General features: G+C 38.6%; 3 protein-coding genes and 1 long non-coding RNA gene across 5 annotated transcripts; 3 read left to right on the forward strand and 1 right to left on the reverse strand.

Annotated features, from left to right (window-relative positions):
* Positions 1-1820: 1820 nt before the first annotated feature.
* LOC116330104 (tetratricopeptide repeat protein 39B-like) lies at positions 1821-8502 on the forward strand. Its single transcript, XM_031752300.2, has 18 exons — positions 1821-1951; positions 2467-2498; positions 2669-2785; positions 2942-3073; positions 3164-3240; positions 3434-3563; positions 3670-3775; positions 3898-3963; positions 4327-4435; positions 4556-4623; positions 4714-4773; positions 4843-5004; positions 5106-5197; positions 5289-5409; positions 5487-5598; positions 5674-5791; positions 6550-6666; positions 6984-8502. The coding sequence occupies exons 1-18, from the start codon at positions 1922-1924 to the stop codon at positions 7096-7098; spliced, it is 1764 nt and encodes a 587-aa protein (XP_031608160.2). The 5' UTR covers positions 1821-1921; the 3' UTR covers positions 7099-8502.
* Positions 5453-8618, reverse strand: LOC120440710. 2 transcript variants are annotated; one of them, XR_005613474.1, is made up of 4 exons: positions 8499-8618; positions 6049-6157; positions 5653-5811; positions 5453-5559 (listed from the first exon to the last, which is right to left on the reverse strand). It is a non-coding gene; the product is annotated as an uncharacterized LOC120440710 (long non-coding RNA). The 2 variants fall into 2 exon arrangements; XR_005613473.1 differs by lacking the exon at positions 8499-8618 and having other exon boundaries at positions 6049-6526.
* Positions 8619-8906: 288 nt separating this feature from the next.
* On the forward strand, positions 8907-17413 carry dnajb14 (DnaJ heat shock protein family (Hsp40) member B14). The gene is made up of 8 exons (XM_031752314.2): positions 8907-9111; positions 11575-11749; positions 14497-14642; positions 15111-15299; positions 15558-15643; positions 15797-15906; positions 16196-16368; positions 16456-17413. Exons 1-8 carry the CDS (start codon positions 8979-8981, stop codon positions 16578-16580), a joined length of 1137 nt encoding a protein of 378 aa, XP_031608174.1. The 5' UTR covers positions 8907-8978; the 3' UTR covers positions 16581-17413.
* A 974-nt stretch (positions 17414-18387) lies between these two features.
* On the forward strand, positions 18388-24150 carry pla2g12a (phospholipase A2, group XIIA). The gene is made up of 4 exons (XM_031752166.2): positions 18388-18768; positions 20320-20396; positions 21109-21274; positions 23192-24150. Exons 1-4 carry the CDS (start codon positions 18549-18551, stop codon positions 23308-23310), a joined length of 582 nt encoding a protein of 193 aa, XP_031608026.1. The 5' UTR covers positions 18388-18548; the 3' UTR covers positions 23311-24150.
* The last annotated feature ends 1309 nt before the right edge of the window (positions 24151-25459 follow it).

Genomic DNA, 25459 nt, shown 5'->3' on the forward strand with positions numbered 1-25459 from the left:
ATTGCTGCACCTCTGTCCTACATCACAATATAAAGCCTCAAGGGGTAGTTCAATTCTTCTGCACCCTTCTGTATCTACATTTACTATACTTGCTTTTTTTTCTGTAAATTTTTTACATGGTATTACAGTCCTGTTGTGTACAAGAATGTCAGTACAACAAAAAATTTAGAGGAAAGGCTAAGGCTAAATTTGTATTAAAACAGCCTATTTATGTGAATGAGGCTATTTAGGCCCCCTTTCTTTCTTCCTCGACTTTTTTCTTCCTTATTAAATCATCAATGAACTGCTCTTCTAGTATGCTGTAATACTCCATCAGATCGATTCTCTGATGCTTGAATGAATGTGTGTGAAGTAGCCTGGCTGAAGAGTCAAGGAAGGTGGTTGGTAAGCAGACTCAGCAAACATTTTAAGTTCCCAAAGATAAGCAGTTTATTTACAGTTACCTCCATAACGTGAAACTTAAACCAAACCATCCCAAACTAACTCATAATAACTAAAAACCAAAAATGACATGAACTGTGCAACACAGCTCACTTTTCCTCCCTCATCTGAACCAAGCTGAGACTGACTATATAGGACTGTCAATTCACCTTCAGTTTGTCTAGCCTGTACCACTAGCTTAAGCTGCTGAATCTAAAACACAACACAAATAGCCGAGAATCACAAAAGGCTCACTGCTCTCCTGATTAACCCATTTAAACAGTTAAATGGCTCTATATGAGAAAATATTCTCGACAAATCACTCCATAATCCAAGAGACAAGCAAAAGAAAACATTCCTATGGAAAAAAAAAAACCCTCCTCTTGGTTTAGCCTGGGGGTGTCAGACATCATCAGCACTTTAAAAGTCTGGGCAGACCCCTTTCCCACACCTGGCCTATATGGTAACCAGAATAAAGAAAGAATGATAAGTATGAACAAATTGGTTAAATATGCAACATAATAAAATATAAATTAACATATGATTGAATATTTGTTTTAATCTGCTGACTGTTTGATTCTGACTGCAACATAATGCTTAGGGGAAAAAACAAAAACAGTATAGTAAGTAAAGCAATGTTACTTTGGCCATAGCTAAGCATAGCAAATGTACATGTAGAGAATAACGTGCTTTGGTGTAAAATGTTGACACTTATTAGACAAGTGGTGAGTAGAAAAGTCTCCTAACAGCTCACTTTGTCACAGTGGGGTGTAGTGCAGCATGAGAAATTGGGAGAAAAAAAACGCAGAAGTGATTTAGTTATGCAGGGACGTCACATGCATGCAGATAATCAGAAATGGTAACCCATTCCAAGTAAAACACCCTGCGTACTGCCACAGTGAATTTACGCCACATCAGCTGCATGGGGAACAGCTGGAGGGATGTACCCCCTAGATGACATAATAGTCTTTTGTATGGGAAAAAGTTTTCCTCGGGTTCTCCGTCTCCCATTCCCATGCACTTGATACAGTTTTGAGATAAGTTGTACTTGACTATCTCCTTTTCACCTTTTCTTTGGGTTATCTTTTTCGCTCAGATTCATTTATCTATTATCACTCATCTATTGATATATAACAAAGTCAAACTGGGGCTGATTGTCAGAGCAAAAGTTGAGACATTAATTCACTGAATGTCCAGGAAAATATAGCAGTACATTTACTTGTAAAATGTCTAATGTCACTCCTTTCAGTGTAGGAAAAGGAGGGCTTTTAAGGAGAAAAATTAAAGATCTCAGCATTGCAATGCTTTGAGGCAAATTTGTGGGCTGGTCCTAAAAATCCAGGCCACACCCAACTTCTTACCTTATAAATGGCAAACTACCGTTAGTCTGCGCTTGGAGTCAGTGTCAAGACTTGTTGAATTGTTGCTACAGGGAAAGATATCAGACCTTTTATTTTTCAGTGGCTTGGTGTAACTGCTTTTTATTTAACTCAAGCATCAAATGGAGGGTGAAGACAATTCAGTACAACAGGTAGGTTCCCTCACAGTTTCTCTAAAGTAATGTAATGAAAGAGGCGAGCTTTTAAAGGTGAGTGAATTTTAATGGTTGTTTCTGGCTTAAGTGCTTTTATTTTAACTTTTATTTTGCATGTTACTTTGAAATATTAAAGTTAGATGATTTTTAAATAATAACACCAGTAGTAAAGATGGAACAAACGTAAGTGAAGGCTCTTTCTCCTATAATGAAACCATGTTGACAAGATAACTAAGGACCAGGGACTGAGAACAAAGAGCTCAGTTACTTTTACTTCCCTCTGGGTTTTACAGGCTGCAGTAAATCCAGTATTAAAAGCCTTGGAGGAAACTCAGGATTGTTTCATTTGTTTAAGATGCTGTGGCAAAGGGCTTCACTGTGCAGTTTAATCAACACACTGAACATCAGCTCTGGTGTAGAAAGTTAGCTTTTTATCTAGAACTGAAACGAATGAAAAAGCTAAGGTACACATTTTGGCAGCTTTGATTTCAAGTGTCTCTGCTTGTTTTCAGGTGGGTTTGAAGCAGCCCAATGAGGATGCAATGTAAGTGACATCATACAATGAATTTGCTTATTGTAAGAGTTCTGATGCATTTATCCTTCATATTTCAGAGTTATGCAACAAAATTGTCATTGCATTGCATTATGTCATTATTTTGATTTTGAATATTCATTTTTGACTCTTTAAAAAAAAAATTTATTATTAATATTCAGATTGCCTGAAGAATTGCCTAAAATGGGTTTGGAGACAGCATTGAAAGAATGCTTCACTGCCCTCAATCTCTTCCTGAACAACAGGTTTGCCGATGCACTGGCTCTTTTAAAACCCTGGTAAGTCACTGTTGCTCTAACAACCTGACTATGTCCCCTTTAATTTGTTCATGTATTGGAGCATTATGACAGTGTTTGGATACAGGTTGTATTTTTACTGGGGATTTGCAAAAAAAAAAAAAAGTCCCCAAACTTTGCTGGCTTCATATCCTCTAGGAAGAGTGAAAGTATGTACCATGCGATGGGCTACAGTAGCATTCTGGTGATGCAGGCCGCCATGACTTTTGATGCAAAGGACATGGATGCTGCCATGACATCACTGAGAGAATCCTTGCAGGTCTGCCAGAGGTATCTCAATAATTAGAACCACTATTTGATAATGTGTAAAGTTTTAGGATCTCTTTGGGTTGTAAAAAATCAGTTTCTTAACTTCTTTAGATTTCGGAAGAAGACTGGACTAATGGAAAGCTTGGCTAACCTTTGGTACAGACAACCAGCTGACAATCTGACAGAAGGCGAGTGAATTACTGTATCTGCTGACTTTACAGCTTGGCGAATTAATTAATTTGATCACCATGGTGAAACGTGACATTTTAATGGCTGTCTCACCTTATCTGCCATTTATTAAACACAAACAAAAAGAGAAGATACAGACATTTGTAATTTTTTTTCCCACACATAACATGATTTTGCATTTCTCATTATCAGAAGAGATGCATGCAGAGCTGTGCTATGCTGAAGTCCTGCTGCAGAAAGCTGCCCTCACGTTCCTGGATGAAAGCATAATAGGCTTCATCAAAGGAGGGATGAAAATCCGACACAGTTATCAGCTTTACAAGTAAGAAGTTTGGAGGAGGTGTTTATAATGGAAATGGCCACCAAAAACTTTTTTTAAAGACATAATTTATTATTTGAATTAATATAAATATGTTTTTCCAAACCAGGGATTGCCAGGCCATGGAAAAAGTAATAAAGGATGAGGAAAAACAGAGAAGCACACACATTCATTTTAGGGGTGGGGTCAGCATGGGAATCGGATCCTTCAATCTGGTGAGAGCTACAAAAAGTTTAAAAAACAGAGAGAGATTTGTTCCAAAATATTACAAATAGTTTTATTTAAGCTATTTAGTAACAATGTTATATTAATGTTTATTTATATTTTCTGTTACCAGATGCTGTCTCTGCTTCCATCCAGAGTCCTTAGACTGATGGAGTTTTTGGGCTTCTCTGGAGACAGGGTAGGTGAGACCACATACATACCATACCAACAGAGAACTCAGTAAGTTTGGACAGCAAGTGGAAGTGGGTCTGGAGAAGTGGAGCTATGCAATAGAGTATGAGGAATGAAAGTCAGTAGAGACAGAATACATGTGTGTGAAGGAGAGGGAGGCAGGCGGAAAGGTGAAGCTGTAGTGAAGGTAGATGAGTTTAATGAATGTAGTGAAGGAGGATATGCAGAGGGTTGGTGTGACAGAGGAAGCTAGGGATGGGGTTTGACGGAGGCCAGTTATCTGTGTTGACGAGTCCAAATGGGAGCGCCCCAAAGAAGTTGTCCCAATTAATATTTTGTCAGTTTAAAGAAGAACTGAACTGTCTCACAGGAAGTGGGTTTGTCAGAGTTGAGAGAGGGAGCAACTACCAACAACCTGCGCTCCATCCTCAGCACCCTCACTCTGCTGATGTTTCAGCTCTACATCACAGTGATACTTGGTGAGCACACTGTAGGCTGGGGCTGTTGCTTCTCCTAAATTCAAAAATCGTGTCTAATCTTAAATAATACCAAAGTTATCATTCATTTGACTTTAATTAATGTGAAAATGATTCTTTAAGGGACTGCTGATGTAAACCTCAGTGAATGTGAAGCTCTGCTGAAACCCTACTGTGAAAAGTTTCCTAATGTGAGTTGTGGGTGTACCTTACTTCTCGTGCAGATATGAACCTTTTAATGCCTTTGTAGTGTAAAAACTCTGACATTTTTTCCTTTATAGGGGGCCCTCATGCATTTCTTCAGTGCAAGGATTGCTGTGCTCAAAGGAAACTTCACATTTGTAAGTACTCATGATGTCTAATGTATGTATTTATAGAACTTTAACTCATGTAGTTATTGCTCTGTGTAGGCCCAAGAGAGGTTCTTGGCATGTATTGCGTCGCAGGAAGAGTGGCGTCAGATTCACCACCTGTGCTACTGGGAGCTGATGTGGGTCTACTCCTTTGAACAAAACTGGTTTGAGGCCTATCGATACGCCAACCTGCTCAGCAAGGAGAACAAGTGGTCCCAGGTATCTAATGTGACAATATCTCTCTTTACCTTGTAATCACATTACTGATTCTTTTCTCTATTGAAACCTTTCTGTTTCTTTCTTTTTTTCCCCACCTCTAGGCCGTCTATGTATTTCAGAAAGCTGCCATCTTGAGCATGATGCCAGAGGAAGAAGTGAACAAGCTCAATGAAAATGTGGTGGAATTATTCAGGTGTGCAAGGAAGGAAATGATAACTATACTAACAGTACCATTCAGCTTGTATGAATTAATAAATAAAGTCACTGTGAAATGTGGTTTGAAGGCAGGTGGAAGGCCTCAGGCTGAGATTTGCTGGGAAGTCGATTCCAACGGAGAAGTTTGCAGCGAAGAAGGCCCAGAGATACTCCTCCTCCACACCCGTGAAACTTGTCGTTCCTGCTTTGGTGAGGACACGTTCTCCCAGTGAACTGATGTGTCTTTTATTTTTGCATTTGTAAGCAACAATCATCTGTTACCGCAGGAAATGATGTATGTGTGGAATGGCTTCACAATAGTGGGCAAAAGACCTGAGCTGACTGAAGGAATCCTGTCAACTTTAGAGAAAGCAGAAGAGCAGCTCAGAAATGATCCAAGTGAGGAAAAATTTCTAATCAGTGGGTGTTTTTTAATACTGACACAAGGCTTACAGTTTACTGTTTGATGTGCAGACCCATCAGAGTACCACACGGGCGATGAGTGTGTCGTCCAGCTGCTGAAGGGTCTGTGCTTAAGAAATCTGGGACGACTGGTCCAGGCTGAGATCTGCTTCAGTCGCGTCATCTCCAGGTGAGCTTGTCTTGATGTCACTGCAATACACCAGAAGCATTAGAGTGGGAGTCTACTCAAAGTCCTCAGCAGAAAATTTTACTTCAACAATCCCTTCAATAGAATTACTTTTCCAAGAGCTGATTTTGTTTATTGTCCCATTTAGGGTTTCTAGAGATATCTAGTGTGAGTTCATTCCTAATTTTACAACACTGCTGCAGCTCAAGAAACTTTTAATAATGGTGACATAGATAGTTACAAGATCTCACACTTCTCACCTAAACTAACCCCAAAAGCCACGGAATAATGCCAGCGAGGGACAGAGAGCCGAGGCATGTGCCAGTTTATCAGGATGCATGCAAGTGAGCCTTCTGCAACCAATCAGCACTGGGGATGAATCAGAGGAGAGAGCAGGTTAATGACAGAAAATCAATGACAGAATGGTAGATGTGCTGACGCATCAATGCATAAATAACAGGCATATTATTTACATTTTTTAACTCCTCATTGACCCCTTAACAACATTTAATTGTTTCTGGTCATCCCTGACTCTTAAAAAGGACGAACACAACTGGCATAACTGGCATGTTGCGCAATATATTTTAATTACATGTTTTAATAAGTGATGATAAAGCTGGTTTTTCTGCTTGATTACTGATTATTGATGCATAAATACCTCATCTGGACAATTTTACCTCTCTGTGGTGTTAAAAATAAATCCTGTTAAATTTCTTTTCTTTTCTTTTTTCTTTTCTTTCTTTTTTTTTTTTTTTTTACAGTGATGGTGATATCAAGCATGATAGCTATCTGGTGCCCTTTACCATGTATGAGCTTGGCCTATTGCACAAGCAGAAAGGTGAAATCAACAAGGCCATTGCTGTAATGGAAAATGTCATGTAAGTCTTTTCAGCTCATTTTAAACTGTCTTTTAATTTAAATAAAAATAAACTTTTATGTTACCTTAAAAACAATGGACAACATTTCAAAAAGATGTTTTAAGTTTGAGTTGTTATGTAAAGCACTTTGAGTGGCCAGTAAGACCGGAAGTCTGCTATATTAACTCACCAGTCACTTAAGTAATTACACTTTGAATTTCGGTCAAGTACAACCACACAAACCCACACATGCAACACAACGGCTACCTGTTTGTTCTAGTAACATCTATAACCGGCTGCCATGTTACATATTACTGACTCTTTTTATTCTTTTGCAGGACAAACTACAAGGACTACAACATGGAGTCAAGGCTGCATTTCCGCATCCATGCAGCACTCAACACCATGGGCTCCTTTGCAGCCAAACTTCCACCATCACGCACGGCAGCTTAAGCGATCCCATTACATGAAACTTGACAGAAAAAGGGCTTTAAACCTGACATGGTTTACTGTGTTTCATCATTGTCTGTTGCCTTCAACTCTGAAGGTCCTTGGTCTTCTGCTCTAGGGAAGTTCTAGACTGGCCATCTTGCCGTAGACTGTATGCTACGAACTAAATGCCTCAAACTGCAGGCAAAGTACACAAGCAACCTAAGAAAGACTTGAAAATATGAACCTTTTATCTAACCTGTGTCTAAATTTCCTGTCCCCTTGGGTGTTTGTCCAAAGCATGCTGTGGTTTACTTTGCAAATAAGTTAAGGGTTCACTCCCTGCCTGTGCTTCACTTCACCTGGGCGTAATGCTAAATCTGCAAATTATTTATTTATTTTTTGTTGTGTGTCATTGTATTTATGAAAATATAACCTATTTAGTCTATAATTAAATGAGAAACAAGTAAACAAAGACTCCTAGTCTGCCCTTATGATTGCAGCTTACATGCTTGTATAACAGAGTGCAGCCCAGTCATGCTCTAAGGTCCAACGTCCTTCTGTAAATAGCTGAGTGCCAGATGAAACAAAGTACTGGAATTGGCATTTTCAGAATAAATATTACCAATATTGTTCACAATCCTCTCTGCTGCTTGTGTTTGTGTGAATGTTTCTTGTTCTCGGGCCTCTTTGAGGGGAATTTAATCTCAGTAAGATCAAGTTAAGTGAAAATTTCTGTGAAAATATAGCAGTGGTGTTTGTACATTTGATCACTGAAGGTGAAATAGCCTTTGATCAAATACACGATTCCCACATCCATCACCTATACAAAAGTATAGGTGAGGTTGATGAAGTAAGGCAAGGCTGAGATTGTTTGGACATTTCCAGAGGAGGGATAGCTGATATGCAAAGGATGTTGATGATAGAGGTGCCAGGCAGGAGGAAAAGCGTAAGACCACAGAGAATATTCTTAGATCTAGTGAAGGACAGAAAGGGGGTTGGCGTGACAGAAGAGGATGTTGGGGAAAATGATTTGCTGTGGCGACCCCTAAAGGGAGCAGCTAAAAGAATAATTCCTGTAAGAGAAGAGATATATATATTAATATGACCTGAGCATGCTTCTTTTACAATTTTTAAATTGTAAAATGTATGTGTTTACATGTGTAATAATTAAAATAATAATAATAATAAAAAATGAGGACTGAAAGTTTAAAGTCTTCTCACATATACCGGGAAAAACGTTAGCACAACCCCCCTAATTTTTTCGGCACTAATTTAAATCTCATTAACACAGCTGGTTACAGCCTCCACAGTCACCAGATTTAAATCCCTTTAGAGTTAGATCTGGTGACTGTGTGAGCCATTTGACTACAGTGAACTCAATGTCATATTCAAAAATGCAGTTTGAGACTATTTGAACTCACATGGCTTGTTATCCTGCTGGAAGCAGCCATCAGAAGACGTGCACACTGTGGTCATAAAGGGATGAACATGATCAGCTGTGTGCTGGTAGGCTTCGGCTTTTACATCGTACTCAGGTGGCACTAAGCTGCCCAAACCATAACAAAAAATATAGCTAAAACCTTCACACCACCTGAAAACTTGATACAAGGCAACATGGATCCTTGTTGTGTTGTGTTGTTCATGCCAAATTCTGACCCTACCAACTGCGTATAACAACAAAACTCAAGTTTTGATTTTGTTTTAATTAGCCTTAATGTGGGTAATTGTGTACATATAATATTGATATCCAAAAATATTCATGTTATGCTAATGAAAAAGATTTCTGTGATATTCTGTGAGGTTTACGCCTCAGTAACCCTCTGACTGACGCTGCTGTCACTGCCGTTGACCACGTGGTATGAGGTGCTCAGCTGACTGCCGGGGGAGGAAGAGGAAAGAAGATGGAAGGGAACAGAGACGAAGCAGAAAAATGTATAAATATAGCAACAAAAGCTCTCGAAGCCGGTGATAAGGAGAAAGCGTTAAAGTTTCTCAACAAAGCGGAGAAGCTGTATCCGACTAAGAAAGCCAAAGGTAAGGCTGTTTGTGGCTGACTTGTACGTTTAGCTAACCAAGCGAAGGAACAACTTGCTCCTCATCCGCTGATATTGTATAAGTGTTAGCATGTAGCTAACATCTGGTTACATCGGTTCGTCACAGGCCATCTGTTGAATAGTATGTAACAGTGTCAAACGTTTGTCATATTACTTAACGTTTATCAAAACTGCGCTATGGTTTATACACAGCAAAATTAGCAACACACATTCGTATTAGCCAAGATGTGGCCTGACAGCTAACCTAGCTTGCGCTTTCTTTTGGGCTTATCAGTAAAAAAATGGAGTTTATAGTTGTATGGTCACATTAAGTTAATAACTAACTATTATCCCGTCGTGTTTTTTTTTTAATAACGCCTTCTAACTGATGAAAGGTCTTAGCTAAATGACGAAACGTCAATTCACTAACAAGCCATTCATTCAATTTGACCCAGGCTAGTTATCGCTACTAGTGACGTTTTATCTCAGTAGTAAGCTGGTGTTCGTTTATTTGTTAAGCTGTTATTTCACTTTCACTTCATTTCGGCACACATTTTTAAAGTATCTGGGGATTTGGGGGCAAGAGCGAAGCTGAAAATGTAGGACGATGTGTCCATGCTGTCCAGGCCACACAGCCACCCGGTCAATCCTTTAATTGAATGATTGACCAGGGAAAGGCTTGAAGTGAAGGCTAATCTAGGACACACGACCGTCTGTGAGATGACAGTAAACCAGTAATAAGGATGAGATTGAGAGCGCTTTGGATTATAGTTTAGAAAAAGTCTTAATTATATAGCATTGTGAGGGATTACATAACAACATAGAGGAACTGATAATTAGTAACTCCTCCGCTTTTAAACTGTAACTCGTTGGTTGAAATGTGTCCAGCTGTCTGCATATTTATGTGCCTACACTGTCAGCATTAGCACTGTGTGTGTGTGTGTGTGTGTGTGTGTGTGTGTGTGTTAACCACTGCAGTATTCAAGATGCCCACGCGAAGCTTTGATAACTTGCTGCCTTTTATTTGTTAGCCATGTAGTCTAACATTTAAAATCCCCACTACTGGCACAATTCCACGAGGCGACATCCAGCATAAAAATAAAGACTAAAAATGGATAAGGGAGGAGCTGAAAGTTTCTTATCTTTGGATGTTTGAAACAACCTCTGAAAACGGATAACATCGGCTTTTGGGAATAAAAAAAATCTAATTTTGTGACAAAGCAACACGTTAGAAAAGAAATAAATTACAACTTTAAAACGGTAATGAAAGTAATTGGTTGGTGTACAAGATGTGCACTAAAAAGGAAGAACATTACAAAGTTGTGTAGCTAACAGTTTATGCGCATTATAAAATGGCATAATGAAGTCAAATATGAAGTTTTAAACTGTGCAGCTAAAGAATAAAAGCCATACTGTTTAGGAAAATGTGGATTTTGTGTTTGAGGATGAGTCGACAGAGTCTGGAACTCAAGTCCTTGGCTGTTATCTTGCTCACGCACTGATATAATTACTGATAAAGATTAAAAATTGCTGGCTGAAGTAATCCTGAGTATGCGAGGAATTTCTATTAAAAAGGCTGACTTGGAGGGGAGGGGTTATTATTGCGCTGGTGAAACGTTTTTGCATTCACAGTGAAGGCCTGACGGAGCTGCATGGAGAGGGTTTACAGTCTCATGAGCACCGCAAATGTAGTTTGTAGATGGGTTTAACCTTAATGTGGTAAAGTAATGTGTCAGGTCCCCTGATATTGCTACTGCAGCTTTGCTTGTGGCTGTTTAGCATGAGCTAATCTCATGGGGGTTATGGCTACAACTCTCTGTAGTGCATTTATTCACATTAAAGAGAATATTGCTTTTAAAAATGCATATAAATGTAGTATTATTAATATTCAGCCACACCACTGTAGGTAGATTAAGTTTTGGCTAATGTAAATTTATATTTGTGAATTTCCAGAGCTGCAAAATATAAGCACATTACTAAAGCACAAATTAGCTCAACAGAAGATTACACTAAAGAATCCACTGTTTTCATCATATTTGGTAGCCGAGAGGGCTGTGGGAATTTGGGGAATGTTGCACCATATAGAGGACTTACATTTCCTGAGGGATGTTAATGAATAATGCATTGATAAACAATTGAAAACTTTTATGCTGGTGCAGAGGCAGAGATAATTGGTGTGCTGTATTGCTGTGTTACTTTGTTTGCACGTCTTTGCACTTCACTCACCAGGTCTGGCGTTCATGTCTTGTTGAGGATTATGCATGATTCGCAAAAACATAACATGCATTTAAAAAAAATCTGATTTACATGAATTGATAGCGCTGAGAAGCAGCATTAAAAGTCTTTAATTCATATTTTATCTTTGCTTTATCTCAACTTTGGGAAGTTTGTTAAAAGTGTGGGAGCGTAATACACCAGAAAGCATTTCTGTCTTTTAACCTGTCTTTATTCCCTCTTCTTTTAGCTTTGTTGGATGCTTTAATGAGGAATGGGAGCTCAGCAGGTAATGGCGCATATCGCAGGAGACCAGCGGAAAACTCAGAAACCAATGGTACTCAGTCAGAACGAGAGAACCCAGAATCTGGAGCAGGCGACCCGCCTAAAAGCTTCACCAAAGAGCAGGTTGACGGCGTGCAAAGGTGAGACTCGCTGTGCTTAGTTTTCCACTAAAATCTGTCCCACTTCACTCGGCTATTTTTGTGCTCTTCAGCTTTGCTGCAGTTGGCTTTGTGACAGCACCAGTGTTTCTTGGTTAAACAGAGGAGGACAGATAGGACACTATAGTCTCAACAGTGTTGTGCACACATGGCTACTGCTATGGGAACTTCTTCACCTTGATTGGTTTCCCATTGGAATAGGCAGGTATTTAGCAGATACTAGGTAACTTTACAAGCTGTAATTTTAGAACATTAGATCTAAACAAAGAGAAAGGCAAGCAGATATTTTATCCACAGCACATTTACCCATATCCTCAAAAGATGTTTATGGCAACTCAAGTTTATTTTCAGGATAAACATGCAGCTCGTATTCCACTTAAACTTAGCCACTCTCTCCCTTGTGCTTTTCTGTTAAATCCATTGGGAGGCTTCTGTGAGTTAAATATTGCATCATAGTTTCTAGGAAAAAGAAACAAGGGTTGTACACTTAGTGTATATTAAAAGTGTCTTTTTTGGGACCTCATCCGTAGTTCCACTCCAGTCACTGTTTTGTGAGCTTGGTAATACCCCTGAATTATAACATTATTAGTAAGGTGTGAGAATTTCATCATATACTTTATTAAAATCCAGTTAAACACAACTGATTATTTTATTTCACTCTTATTTACTTTTACTCTTTCCTGTATGTCTAAAACTGGTTCTTACGTAGTGCTTTTCTACTCTGAGCAGTCAAAGCGCTTTATACCACTTGTCTTGGTCACCCATTCACACAAGGACTTTTTTTCCTATGCTTTTTCTACATAAGTGTAGATAAATTTTCTATGTAACATTCTCACTCATTCATACTCTGATGAATGCATTGGAGACTTGCCCAGTATTTGGCGAGCAGACCGGGATTGAACCATTACATTTTAAATAAAGTAACTTTCCAAATAATTGTGCATAAAATTGAATTTTAGTGTCAAGCACAATTTTTGTGTTATTACGTAAATTAAAACAAGAAAATGTGAATAAAAGCATTTTTATGTTCTCATTTTGCCTGTCAGCACATATCTGCAAAAAGTAGACCCAGACCGATATATATGTGGGCTGATATTATCAGCCGATATTAGATATTTGCTATTGTATGGGCATTTCAAAACAGCAAATACATGAAAATAAAAATGAGCAGTCCTCTTAGTCATATTCTGAGTGATCACATTACATAGTTTGTCACCCAGAGCAGCGGTCCCCAAACCCCGGGCCTCGGACCGGTACCGGTCCGTGAGTCGTTTGGTACCGGGCCGCGAGAGTTGAGGCTCAGGTGTGAAATGTATGGGTTTTCAGGGTTTTTATCGGTTTTCAGCGTTATTTTGTTATCGTTTTTATCGTTAATTCGGTTTTCCTGGGTCTTTTCACGTGTGTTATGAATAAATCTTCTTTTTTTCGGTACCGGTACTAGTTTTATTTTGTTGTATTTATCCGCAGCACCTTAAAGGCCGGTCCGTGAAAATATTGTCGGGCATAAACCGGTCCGTGGTGCAAAAAAGGTTGGGGACCGCTGACCCAGAGGACACTCTGCAACTTCCCTGCTGGCAACACGTGTTTGTTTTCACAAACCGAACAGCCAGCTGATGTGTCAGTAACAGGCAGACTGTAACTGGATAAGGAACACATAACAAATGTTAGGGAAATCATTTCATGTTTCATGCGTTTGAAAGAAAAAAACTGTATTGTCTGATGTATCGCAATTTTTGCTTTTTAATTGGCCAAATATCAGCACCGGTATTGGTCTCAAACATCCTACATCAGTTGTCCCCAATTTTCTCCTTGCCAGTCTTTATAAGTTTTAGTTCACTTAACATTTGTTTGTTTAGTTTATTCACCTGAATTTGAGAAGTTCATTGAATCAAGTCGTGATCCAACTAATTAAAAAGAAAAGGCTTTCCACTTCACAAAATTGTTTTGCCACAATTGAGCAGTCCTAGTATTACCACCCCACTCCTTCCAGTTTAGGCATTCTGGAAATGTAAATTTCTATGTAACAAAAATTCAGTTGCTCAGACAATTTTAGATGAATTTTATCATCACACCTGCAGTTAAAAAGTCACAAAAAACATTTAGCCACAAACATACATTTGAATGACTTGGTTTACCTGATGTGTGGCAGCTTGGCTGCTGACATACATAACGGACTCAGAAAATAACAGATGAGCTCAAAGTTGTGTATTTCTCTGCCTGTGCTGCAACATGTAAAAGAGCACCACCTCTGCTCCTGGCACAGAAATGTGTTTTCTGAATATGGAACTCAAAAATGCATCATTTCAAAACTGAGAACAGTTTAGCTCTTCAATATGGTCATCTTTGATTATTTAGCCAGGTTTTGGTACCCACAATTACACATGCAAAGTATAAAAGATGGATTCCTCATCTTGCACTGTATGCTTATGAAAAGCTTTGAATGTTGAGATATTTACAGTGTAAATGATGAATTCTCACCAGGCCCTTATAAATCATGTGTGCAGAAACCACAAAGGCTGGAAACATCACTGCTGTGACATCAAAAGGCTAATAGTGCTCTCAGCTGTTCAGTTGTGGTTAAATATCACACATCTGATCGATTGGGGCCAGGGCCATTAATATTTTAGTGACAAAATATTCTTGCTTCATCCAGAAGGTGACAGGAAAAGACACCGTGTGAATCTGAAAGCTTTTTTTTTCCATTTACACATTCTGTTTCTGTCTTTCAGAATAAAGCGGTGTAAGGACTACTACGAAGTGCTTGGTGTCAACAAAGAAGCCAGTGATGATGAGCTTAAAAAAGCCTACAGGAAACTAGCGCTCAAATTTCATCCAGACAAAAACCATGCACCTGGAGCAACAGAGGCCTTTAAAAGTAACTTTGTTATATTTTGCTTTGAAATGTGACTTTGAAAGTGTGATGGAGACTGTTTGTTGTGTAGAGCTGACCTCTGGTTCAAAGGAATTACTTGCTTGCTATGAGTTTTGTAGCCTCGCTGCTTTTGCCTACTGAATTTCCTGCAGATTTCCTAAAAAGTCTACAAAACCATAGTTCAACTAGTGGGCATAAGCAGGGAGATTAAAACATTGAGGTGATATTTAAAAATGATGCAAATTCAGTGTCAAAGCGGGTAGCCTAAGCTCTTCAGTGTTGAGGCACTCTAATATACTCTACAATAATTTTTTTTGCCTTTATCAACAATATAAAGTGCCTTGAGGCGACTGCTTCTGTGATTTGGTGCTATATTTAAAAAAATGAATTGAATAAATATAACATTTTTGGAGGAAGAAAAGGAAAAGAGATTTTCTAACTCTATTCTACTAACTCTGCTCTCTTTTCTAGAGATTGGCAATGCATATGGAGTACTCAGCAACGCAGACAAACGACGGCAGTATGACCTGACAGGAGGAGAGGAGCCGAGCAGCCCAAGTCACTCGCGTGGCGCAGGCTTTGACTTCCAAAGGGGCTTCGAGGCTGACATCACTCCTGAGGACCTCTTCAACATGTTCTTTGGAGGCGGCTTCCCATCCTGTAAGTGTGCACATCAGCACATAAGGACACAAATGCAGAAAGAATTACTTGTTCTAAAAAAATGTTGTTGTTTTTTTTTTTAATATATTTTTTAATTGGTATGGATTTCTGGTAAGGGAGATATGAGAAATGTGATTATGTGAAATAATTGCATAAAATGTTCAAAATATTAAAAATCTGACTGGTTGTTTGGGTACCTGGTGACATAGGTCATACCCTTGTGTCTGACCTCAGCTGTGATATTTTAATATTCTGCAGCCAATGCACACACTTTCACCAACGGCAGGACAAGCTACAGCCATCAAACGGATTACAGGCAAGAGAGGACAGAAGAACGAGGAGATGTACGTAGACTGCTCACAATTTCTGTCTTAAATTTTTAGATTTTTTTTTTTTTTTTTTTTTTTTTGAACACTTTTCTGTTATCACAATTTTTGTTGATACTTGATGGCTTTATAAGCTCTGTACTAATTTTGACATACTCCGTTTGCCTCTAGGGTGGTTTTTCAATGTTTATTCAGCTGATGCCCATCGTGGTCCTGATCTTGGTGTCATTGCTGAGCCAGATGATGGTGTCTCCTCCACCCTACAGTCTCTATTCTAGACCGTACGTGCACACACTCTGTCGTTACTGACACCTTTATACCCGATAAGGTGTAATTTCATGCATTACTTGGCAAATTTAGCACAAAAAGTGGTCTTGTAAGACATGTTCTGTGCTCATCTGAGCTTTTTGTAGGCTTTCTTGAAAATTTAGTTCAACTGTGCCATTGGCAAATTGCACGCACAGTATTGTCTTCTTAGAGTTTGAAACAAAATGTGTCATCATATGTGGAAATTGCTGCCATTGTTAAGGATTTTTTTTAACCTAAGCTTGTGCCTCCCATCTCCTCCAGGTCAACGGGTCAGACCATAAAGAGACAAACAGAAAACCTGCATGTTGACTACTATGTCACCAGAGATTTCAAGTCAGAGTTTAAGGGCTCAGCACTGCAGCAAATTGAGAAAAATGTAGAGGAGGACTATGTATCAAATGTCAGAAATAATTGTTGGAAGGAGAGACAGACGAGTAAGTAACCACAGTTATAAATTCACCCTCAGAATAGTTTGTGCTCTTGAAAAAATGTGACACAGTTTCTTCCCCTGTCTCATCCAGAAACAGACCTGCTTTACGCCGCTAAGGTATACCGGGACGAGCGAATGCGCAAGAAGGCAGAACTCATGACCATGGATAACTGCAGGGAGCTGGACAGACTAAATAACCTCTTCAGAGGTGGATGAAATGGATGCTTTTAGGTCTTGTAAATCTATATGAATAGAGATGTATGTTCATTTTTTTTATGAAGAGTCTTCAAACTTTAGGGCACTTGAAGACATAATTTAGCTCTATTGTTGTGCTTTTTTTCCCCTCCTCCTCTCATCCTCCTAACTTTTCTTCTTCCTCATTCCACATTCCACTCTGGCCCTTGGAATCGCCTTGTTATGTTGTAATCGACCAATCTACACACAATATAGAAAGTCTCAGATGTTTTTCTTTTTTAAAAAAAAAAAACAAACGCAAAAAAACAAAACTCTTATTTAAGTGTTTTCCTTAAAATGGGAAAGAAAAGGACACTTGATTGTAAAAGGCATGTGCGCTTTGAGTAGTGACAACCTGAGAGGCATTCTGCACAAGCAAATTAGTGTTGTAAGACCAACAAGCTGCTTCTGGCATCATCTGCTTGTCATAAACATCAAATGAGAAACAAGTTCACCTGGAGGTGTTGTCCCCACACACAATTCAGTTTCTTCAACAATCACATTTAAGAAAAAAAAGAGAGAGCGAATGCTTGTCTTTGCTCCTTACTCACCTCCACCTGTGGATGAAGATCACTGGATCATGAAGAGTTATCACTGACTTTGCTACTAGAGAACATTTTATATTGTCCAGTCTAAAATGTGACTTTGGTTGGAACTAAAGATGAACGGACAGTGAAACTGTTATTCATAACTGGTTGTACATTTTCATTTTTGAATGTTTAAAGTTTATGCAGTTATTTAAGTAACTATAGAAGGAAAAGGATTTTTCTTCAGTGCTCGCCTGATCATTTAAATAAAATCAAATTATTAACATATCCTGAATGAAACTGTCTTTCAATTATGTTGAAGAGTAAGTTGGTTTAAATTGCACAAAACCTTCCTCTCATGTATCAAGTGGTCTGTAGTTTTAATGGATCTATTTCTTTCCTCACATAATTTTCACATAACCTAATACAGTGTTTGTAAATTGGGATTTCAGTGGTGGTTAATGTTAAGTTTCTACATATGTATTTTACAACTGACAGTAAGCTTAACCAGTCAGGCGTTTGATCGGTACTTCAGATTTGCACGGGGCCAGTTCTGTGAAAGATGTAGACTAGCTACAATCTGGTTGGACCCAATATTTACACACTGTCAGCAACAGGTTATCGGATAGGCTGTGGTAGTTGAACTGTGGTGTTAGGTTGGCACTAAGGGAGTGCAAAGAAAATATAGTAATAATATATGCTTTTGTGGTGTTTACATTAAATTCTTGACCCTACCATCCAAATGCTGCTGCAGAAATTTGGATTCATCAGACCAGGCAATATTTTTTCCAATTTTGGTGAGCCTGTGAAAATTGTTGGCACAGTTTCCTGTGCTTATGTGACAGGAATGGCACCTGCTGCTGTAGGCTATCTGCATGAAAGTTTGAGGTGTTGTGCAGACCATGCTGAGCTCTTGTATACTTTGCACATATTATGTAAAAGATTTTTTTTAAATTAATTATATTAAGCCCGTGAGTGCATTTTATTTTAGAAGTATGTGTAATAGCAGATAATAACACTAGGTCTTCTAAAGATAAATGACAAGTTTCTACCAGTAGTTGGTACTCCAGTCTTGGAGATGTAAGACGAAGGTAAGTTACGAAATATCGTTAAAAATAATAATTTTAACATTTTTGTAACATTTAAATGACATAAATTCGAACGTTGGTCCTGGGCTGAAGTAGAGACGCGATACAGACAGCGCACTTTTTCTTTATTGTAACGTCACCCTAATTTGTTTACCAACGGTCACGTGACACCACCAAACCCGGAAACGACATCATAGCTCATGCCACCTATGTGTTTTCGGCATGAAAACAAGCTAGTGTGACAGTTAAAATGCTATCAAGACAACGTGTTTAGGAATAAATCAAAACCAATGTGCAAGAAAACGCTGTTTTTTGGCCCTGACGATAAGTAGACCATGAAGTACCCCAGCTACATCTGTGTCTTTCTGTTGGGTTTCTGCTGTTGCGGATATTTTTCACAAGTGTCTGCTAGCAACCACGAGCCAGAAACTCCAGACTGGAGGATGACTCTAAAAACCATTCGCAACGGGATCCACAAGATTGACACGTACTTGAATGCAGCACTGGACTTGTTTGGTGGCGATGACGGACTATGTCATTACAGATGTAGTGATGGTAAGCTAGGTCTTTACTCCAGCTTTCAAGCTCTTTCTCCAAGTTAAGAATGGGTTTATTAAAGTAATTATTTACCCATGACATCCAGAGTGTGTAATTTAGGAATGTCCCTGTTATTAGTCAGGCTTGTAAATTAATTATTTGTGCCACAACTTTCTCTTAGATCAGCTTGAAAAGGGTTTGCGTTAATTTAATAGTTGGCGCGACCATCTTCAGTCCTGTGTAGAAGTCTCAAACAACCCTCATCTCTTCATACTTTCTTATGAAAAGAATGAGAAATGAATGCAGAAATGAATGAAAAACATTCAAAGCTCTTTTGTGGATGTTGGCCTTTCCTTCTATTCTCTGTGAAGATGATCCCACACTGCTTCAATAATGTTGACGTCCGGGATCTGGGGAGGCCAATCCATGACTGTTTCTCATACACTGTGTTTTTCTAGCCAGGTATGCTTTTGCTAAATTGGCACTGCATTGCCAATCAGATCCTTTTCAGATTATAATGCATGGTGGAACAAAATGTGATGGCACTTTCCTGCATATTTCCATCACTTTTGAAAAGATACCCAACACCACATCCTCAAAGAGCTTCCACTTTGTTGTACAGATGGTTGTAGACACTCCCTGTTGTATCTCTTTCCTGACCACCTCTGTATGTATTGACACCCATATCATTTAAACTTGGATTTTTCACTCCACAAGACCTGTTACCACTGATTTTCAGTGCAGGTCTTGTGTACTATACAGACTTTTCTCCCTGTTTCCCATAATTAAGAATGGCTTATTGACAGGCATTATTCAGCTGAGACAATTTCTGATGAGGCTTCAGCAAACAATAGATGATCAGCTGATGCAAGATGCCTCTCTCAGCTCCTGTGTTAGTCTGCTTAGTTGCTTTAAAAACAGCAAAAACTTTTCAGATACTGTACATCTGCCTGCCATTAATTCTTCTGTCCTGCGCTTGTTGAGTATCCCCAGTTTTTTTTAAGGATTCCCTGAACACCATACTGGTTTTCAGCTCTTTGGGATTGAGATGGGACCTCTTTGGGATTCAATTTATGGATGTAAAAATACAATCATATGCCTGTCAACCTGTGTTATATTTGGCATTTTCACAGATTCAGTTAAAGTAATGGGAACAGTAGCCTGTTGTATTTTTGCAACAAAGAGACTAAAAATACAGTTTCATTTATTGGTTCTTAGCTAAGTCATCAAGTTTTTTGCTCTTTCTTTGAGTTAAGACCCTTTTTTGCGTAAATGGTGAAAATGGCCAGGTCCAAGGCCTGGACCCCAGATGAATGAAAAAGCAGAAAGACCTTTGAAAGACTTTCACAAAGCCTGGAGAACTATTGCTTGAGACCACTTTAAAAATGACAAGAAAGTCTGGGTTATTGAAATTAAAATATAAAGAAATGAGGGGTGTTTCAAGACAGTACTATCTGTGGCACCGCTAGCCTTTATAATTATCTGTAAACATGTAATCTCTGACCTGACTGCAAGATAACAGATAGTTGAAGAGTAAGAAATCTAATCAACTTTGCTCCTGTCTCAAAGGGTACAAGCCAGTGCCTCGTCCCGGGTACAAAAATCCACCACCCAACGGATGTGGTTCCCCCCTGTTTGGAATTCAGGTAGTTCAAAGCATGTTGCCAGCATGCTGAAATGGATCATTTTGTATATCATTTGATTTTGTCTTATTTAAATACATTGAGTATACACACACAAGTCCATAGTACAAGCTGCAGTTTGGGTAAAATGTAGCCAAACTGCCTAGGTCAATACTATTGGCAGTGTTAGCTCCAGATACATTTGCTTCAGAAAGTACTCACTTCACTTTTTGCACACTTTAAAGTTCTGTACATTTATTCTTAAATGACGAAAATTGGCATTTTGTTCCCATAATTTGCACTTAATAAATGCCATGTAATAATCCTTGAGATAGAAAAAGTCCACGTGTTTCAAATTTAATCTATATGACACACACACCAGTGTGTAAAAGATATCATAATACACACTGAAATCCAAGGAAGTCTTTGAAAATATTCTAAGTAAAATTCAAAGTTCCTGGACAGAGAGTTGACCAGAAATCCAAAACTTTCTGACCACATCAGGTCAGACCAGAATATTGCTGGAGCGGTCTGTAGATGATGAAGGCTATAGAAACATGTTTAATCAACTTAATTAATTAATAAAGTTAATTGAATTAACTTCAGCAACTAAGCACAGAACTGCAGTACTATAACTTGCAAGCGTGCATCTCATTCTGGTAGTGTCCTTCTCTAGTCAAGTCCAAAACGTGTGTATAACCAACAGCTGCTGAGTAACTGATATGTGTTCATCCAGTTTGATGTTGGCATCCCGTCCATGACCAAATGTTGTAACCAACATGACCGCTGCTATGACACCTGTGGCCGGGAGAAACACGACTGTGATGAGGAGTTCCAGGTCTGTCTGGAGAAAATCTGCAGGAATGTGCAGAGGACTCTGGGATTGGCCCAAAGTGTCCAAGGTAAGAGAGCAGTGATTTAGGAAGTAAGTTTAAGAGGTTGTGCAAAAAGGCAAACAGACTTTTTAGACTAAGTTTGCTTAGGTGCTAAGTTTGGAGGTGTTTATAGAAATGAATAGAACCTCAAGACTCAAGTAAAAAAACAAACATATCAAAGCATATTATACAGTAGTTTTGCACGTCATACAATACAAATCTGTTACAACTACAACATAAATATTTGCTCTCTAAATCACTTGCCTGTGTTATAATTTCTTATAGCCTTGTAAGATTATAAGATTGCTATGTTAGTGAAATAGTGAGGTTACTTTAGAGAAGCTGAGAGTCACCCACAGCCTGTTACACAAGTGATCAAACACATCTTAAACAGGGGGAAGTGCATTGCTTCCATCCGTTTAGATTAGCCAATTAGCAGCATCGCAGTAAAGAGATTAATTCCATTTAGCTGCTTTGCACTTTAGGCACACAAGTGCAAGCTGACTCACTGTCATACCGTTACACTTTATTTAAACAGAGGCATGGTGTTAGTAACTCAGCTTTTACAATCCTGAGTTCCTTTCATGCCTTTTTCCTGCTTTTTCACCATTTTATTCCAGGAAGTAATAAAACACATGCTATAATACTGCGCAGGAATAATGAATATTCCGAATGACTTGGAGCAGTCATTTTAGTATAAATAAAGTTTTAGCAATATGCATACTATAACTGTAGTGGAAAGGTGTAAATGGAGAAAAACCTCTGAGACCCGGCTGTTGTTAATGGTGCAAAAGGCACTGTTCAGTCATCCTTCTATTATTGATAAACTGAAGAAATTAAGAGTTTTGTAAGAGGAGTGATCTAAAAATCGTTTTTGCTGGTGTGCAAATCTCATTAGCAACTACAATGTGGTCACTAAAGACATCTAATAAGACAGCCTGTATGTTTTTAATTTTGTCAGACTGTGTTTGTCTATATTTAGGACTAGGGGAAAGACTTTAGTCAGCGATCAGTTCTATAATCCTGGATATTCTCAGCAATTTGGATGCCTACGCTGCTGTGTCTGTGAATACAAAAGTTATTCATGGAGTTCTACAAGGTTCTGTATTGGGACTGATTCTGTTTACATTATGCGCGCTTCCCTTAGGCAGTGTTATTAGGAAACAGTTTCAGTGCTATGCAGACGACACTCACCTTTATTTATAAATGAAGCCAGAGGATAAAATTCAATTAGTTAAACTACAGGGACTATTAAACACCTGGATGTCCTGTAGTGTTTTTCTTATAAATTAAGACAAAACTGAGGTTATTATATTTGGCCCTAAATTCATAAATCATATTATCCTAACAAAGCACTTCACTCTCAGACTGCAGGCTTACTTTTTTCCTAGAGTTTCTACAAGTTGAATGAGAGGCACAGCTCCCAGTTTGAATTTGGAACTCAGACACTTTCTCTAGTTTTGAGATTAGATTGAAAGATTTTCTTTTTGATAAAGTCTATAGTAAATGCTGGGTCAGGTGACCCTGAACCATCCTGTCACGATCCCTTGCTGCTAAATCGGTCATGCTGCTGCAGGACGTAATGTGATACACTGTGAGCACTTCTTCTCTACTCACCTCCTTTTAACCCCACAGGTTTATATGCCACCGCAGCATGTCATTACATTTTTGCCTTCTCTCTTCCTGTTTCTTCCTCTTTTCTTTCCACTCTCCTCTCACAAACAACCAGTCATTGCAGATGGCTGCACCTCACTATTTCTTTCTGTTAAAAGGGAGTTTTTTTACTCCCCACCATCATAAAGTGTTTGCTGTACAGTCTTTACCTCACAGTTTAAAGCACTTTGAGGCAACTGTTACGCTTTGGTGCAATATAAATAAGCTTGAATTGATGTGAGCTGATTTTTCTGTTCATATTATTTCTTGTGTTGTCTTTTTTCCTTACAGCATGTGAGTCAGCAGTGACTTTGCTTTTCGATGCTGTTATGCACTTGGGATGTAAGCCGTACCTGGACAGTCAGCGAGCGTCGTGTGTGTGCCAGTATGAAGTAAAGAATGAGCTGTGACGCCACCACAGCCACGAAACTGTCAGGCTTTCAGAAAGTCAGCACTAACAGAAGGATGCTAGCAATAAACTTTCTGTCTTTCGTAGATGTTCTCAGGGATAGAGCTACTGGGTTTGCACTAATCTGTGTCTGTTGCCTCCTTTTTTAGATGGAGAGTGGACAATTAATATCTTTCCTATGTCATTGATTATTTATATATATTGTTCAGGGTTTCTGTGGTTTGCCTTTAAACCAGCAGTTTATTTTATATTTCTGTGAAGTCTGCATAACTTCCTCAGAAGTTTACATTAAAAAAAGACTGTGACCATGTTCAGTGTGAACACTTCTGATTAATCTATTTTAATTCAACAGGGAAAAACTGTTTTTACCCCTCAGCTGTAAAAGGATAATGGGTTTTCTTTTGTCCTGGTTTGTTGTTAAAATTAATGTACGGTTCAGCTTCCACTGCCTAAAACATGTCATTTGTTGACATAAGTTTTTTTTTATCAGAAATATATTTAGTATATATAAATATTGCTTCCAGTAACAAACCATTATTGGTTACTTTATTTAATTATAATAGATGGAGCTGGGCCGATTTCTTTTCAGTTCATCACAAACTGAGTAACCTGCTAGAGCTTCGTCTAGACTTCCTGAAATCGCTAAATTTTCAAGATGTCATTAGCAAATAGTGAACTGTAAAAGAAAACAGCACAGGACATTTCCCTATTCTGTGACAATAACAAGAACTTGTGATGAAGTTGAAAATGTTTATCTCTACTGTATCTGAAGTGCTGACTGGTGCGGATGTGTCTTGTAGAAACATCTTTTAAATTTGCAATAAAAATAGTTGTGCTTTAACTGTTACGTTGTCATCCATCAATTTTTAAGTAAATTAGTCTTTAAGTGTCTAAGGTGACATGTTTTAATCATATCTACATATAGGTTGGATAAGGCCAGTGAATTGACACAGGAGCTGATCCGTCTACTCTTTGCAAAAGCCTCATCAGATATGGTGTCAGTGGAAGGGTGGCTGTCAAGAAGCCATACTTAATGAAGGGAAACAGAGAAAAGGCTGGGGTTTGCCAAATTACATGAGAACTGGACTAAAAATCTGAGATAACAGGTCTTAGATGTCATGAATTCAAATGTAAAATCTTTGGTTCATTTTGGTCATCAGTATGTCTGGATGAGGTCAGGAGAGCGATACAAAAGCAAGCGTCTACATTCATCTATAAGACATAGTGAGGCTCTGTCATGGTTTTGGGCTGCATTTCAGTCAGTGGTGTTGGGAGTCTTGATAAAATGAATTATGAATGCAGAAAAGTACCATTATGTTTTGATCTACCATGTAATACTGGAAAGTGTCTTATTGGCAATAGCTATATTTCTCAGCATGACAATGATCCCAAAAAGAGTCCCAGAAGTCCCAGTTCAATAAAAGCATACCTGCATAGAAAAACACACAGTGGAAGACTATCAATCATGTATTGGCCTCCCCAGAGCCCGGACCTCAACATTGTTGAAGCAGTGTGGGATCATCTTGACATAGAACAAATGGTAACCAAGATTCAAAGAAGAGCTTTAAATGTCCTTCAAGAAGCCTGGACAACTATTCCTGAAGAAGGTTTTATGGCAAAGATCAACCCAAATGAGCTTTAATTTGCACCATACCTAAATAATTGACTAAAAAATTCAGTCATCAGACTTGGAGGTTGTCAAGCCTGTGAGTGCGTTTTATTATTTTATTTCATATAAGCATGCAGAATGTCAAACCACACTCCTGGACCAAAACCATGGAGGACATTTATGTCATAATAGAATAATAGAAAGTATTAACACAAAAAATACATATTTTCCATGTTCTTGTTTTATTCAATTTCTCAAATCTGTCTTCGTTAAATGTGGTTTGTTTGTGTATAGGATACATTTTCTAGATGCTCTCTCTCTAGAGATTCACCTTCATGGTGTTCTTGGGTTCATGGGGTGGTTCGGGACATTCTGCATCAGACATCCTACCCAGGTGAACCAGCTGAGGTTGATCAAGCCCTGACTTGTGCCCCAGCACAAACCACCCACAGGTCAGCCCTTTTAATCAAAACCCAGCTTCACTCATGGTTTTTATGGCCATCTTCTTTGCCTCTCCTGTAATAAAAAACCTGATACAAAA

Source organism: Oreochromis aureus, linkage group 6 (assembly GCF_013358895.1).
Source record: "Oreochromis aureus strain Israel breed Guangdong linkage group 6, ZZ_aureus, whole genome shotgun sequence".
Taxonomy (NCBI): domain Eukaryota; kingdom Metazoa; phylum Chordata; class Actinopteri; order Cichliformes; family Cichlidae; genus Oreochromis; species Oreochromis aureus.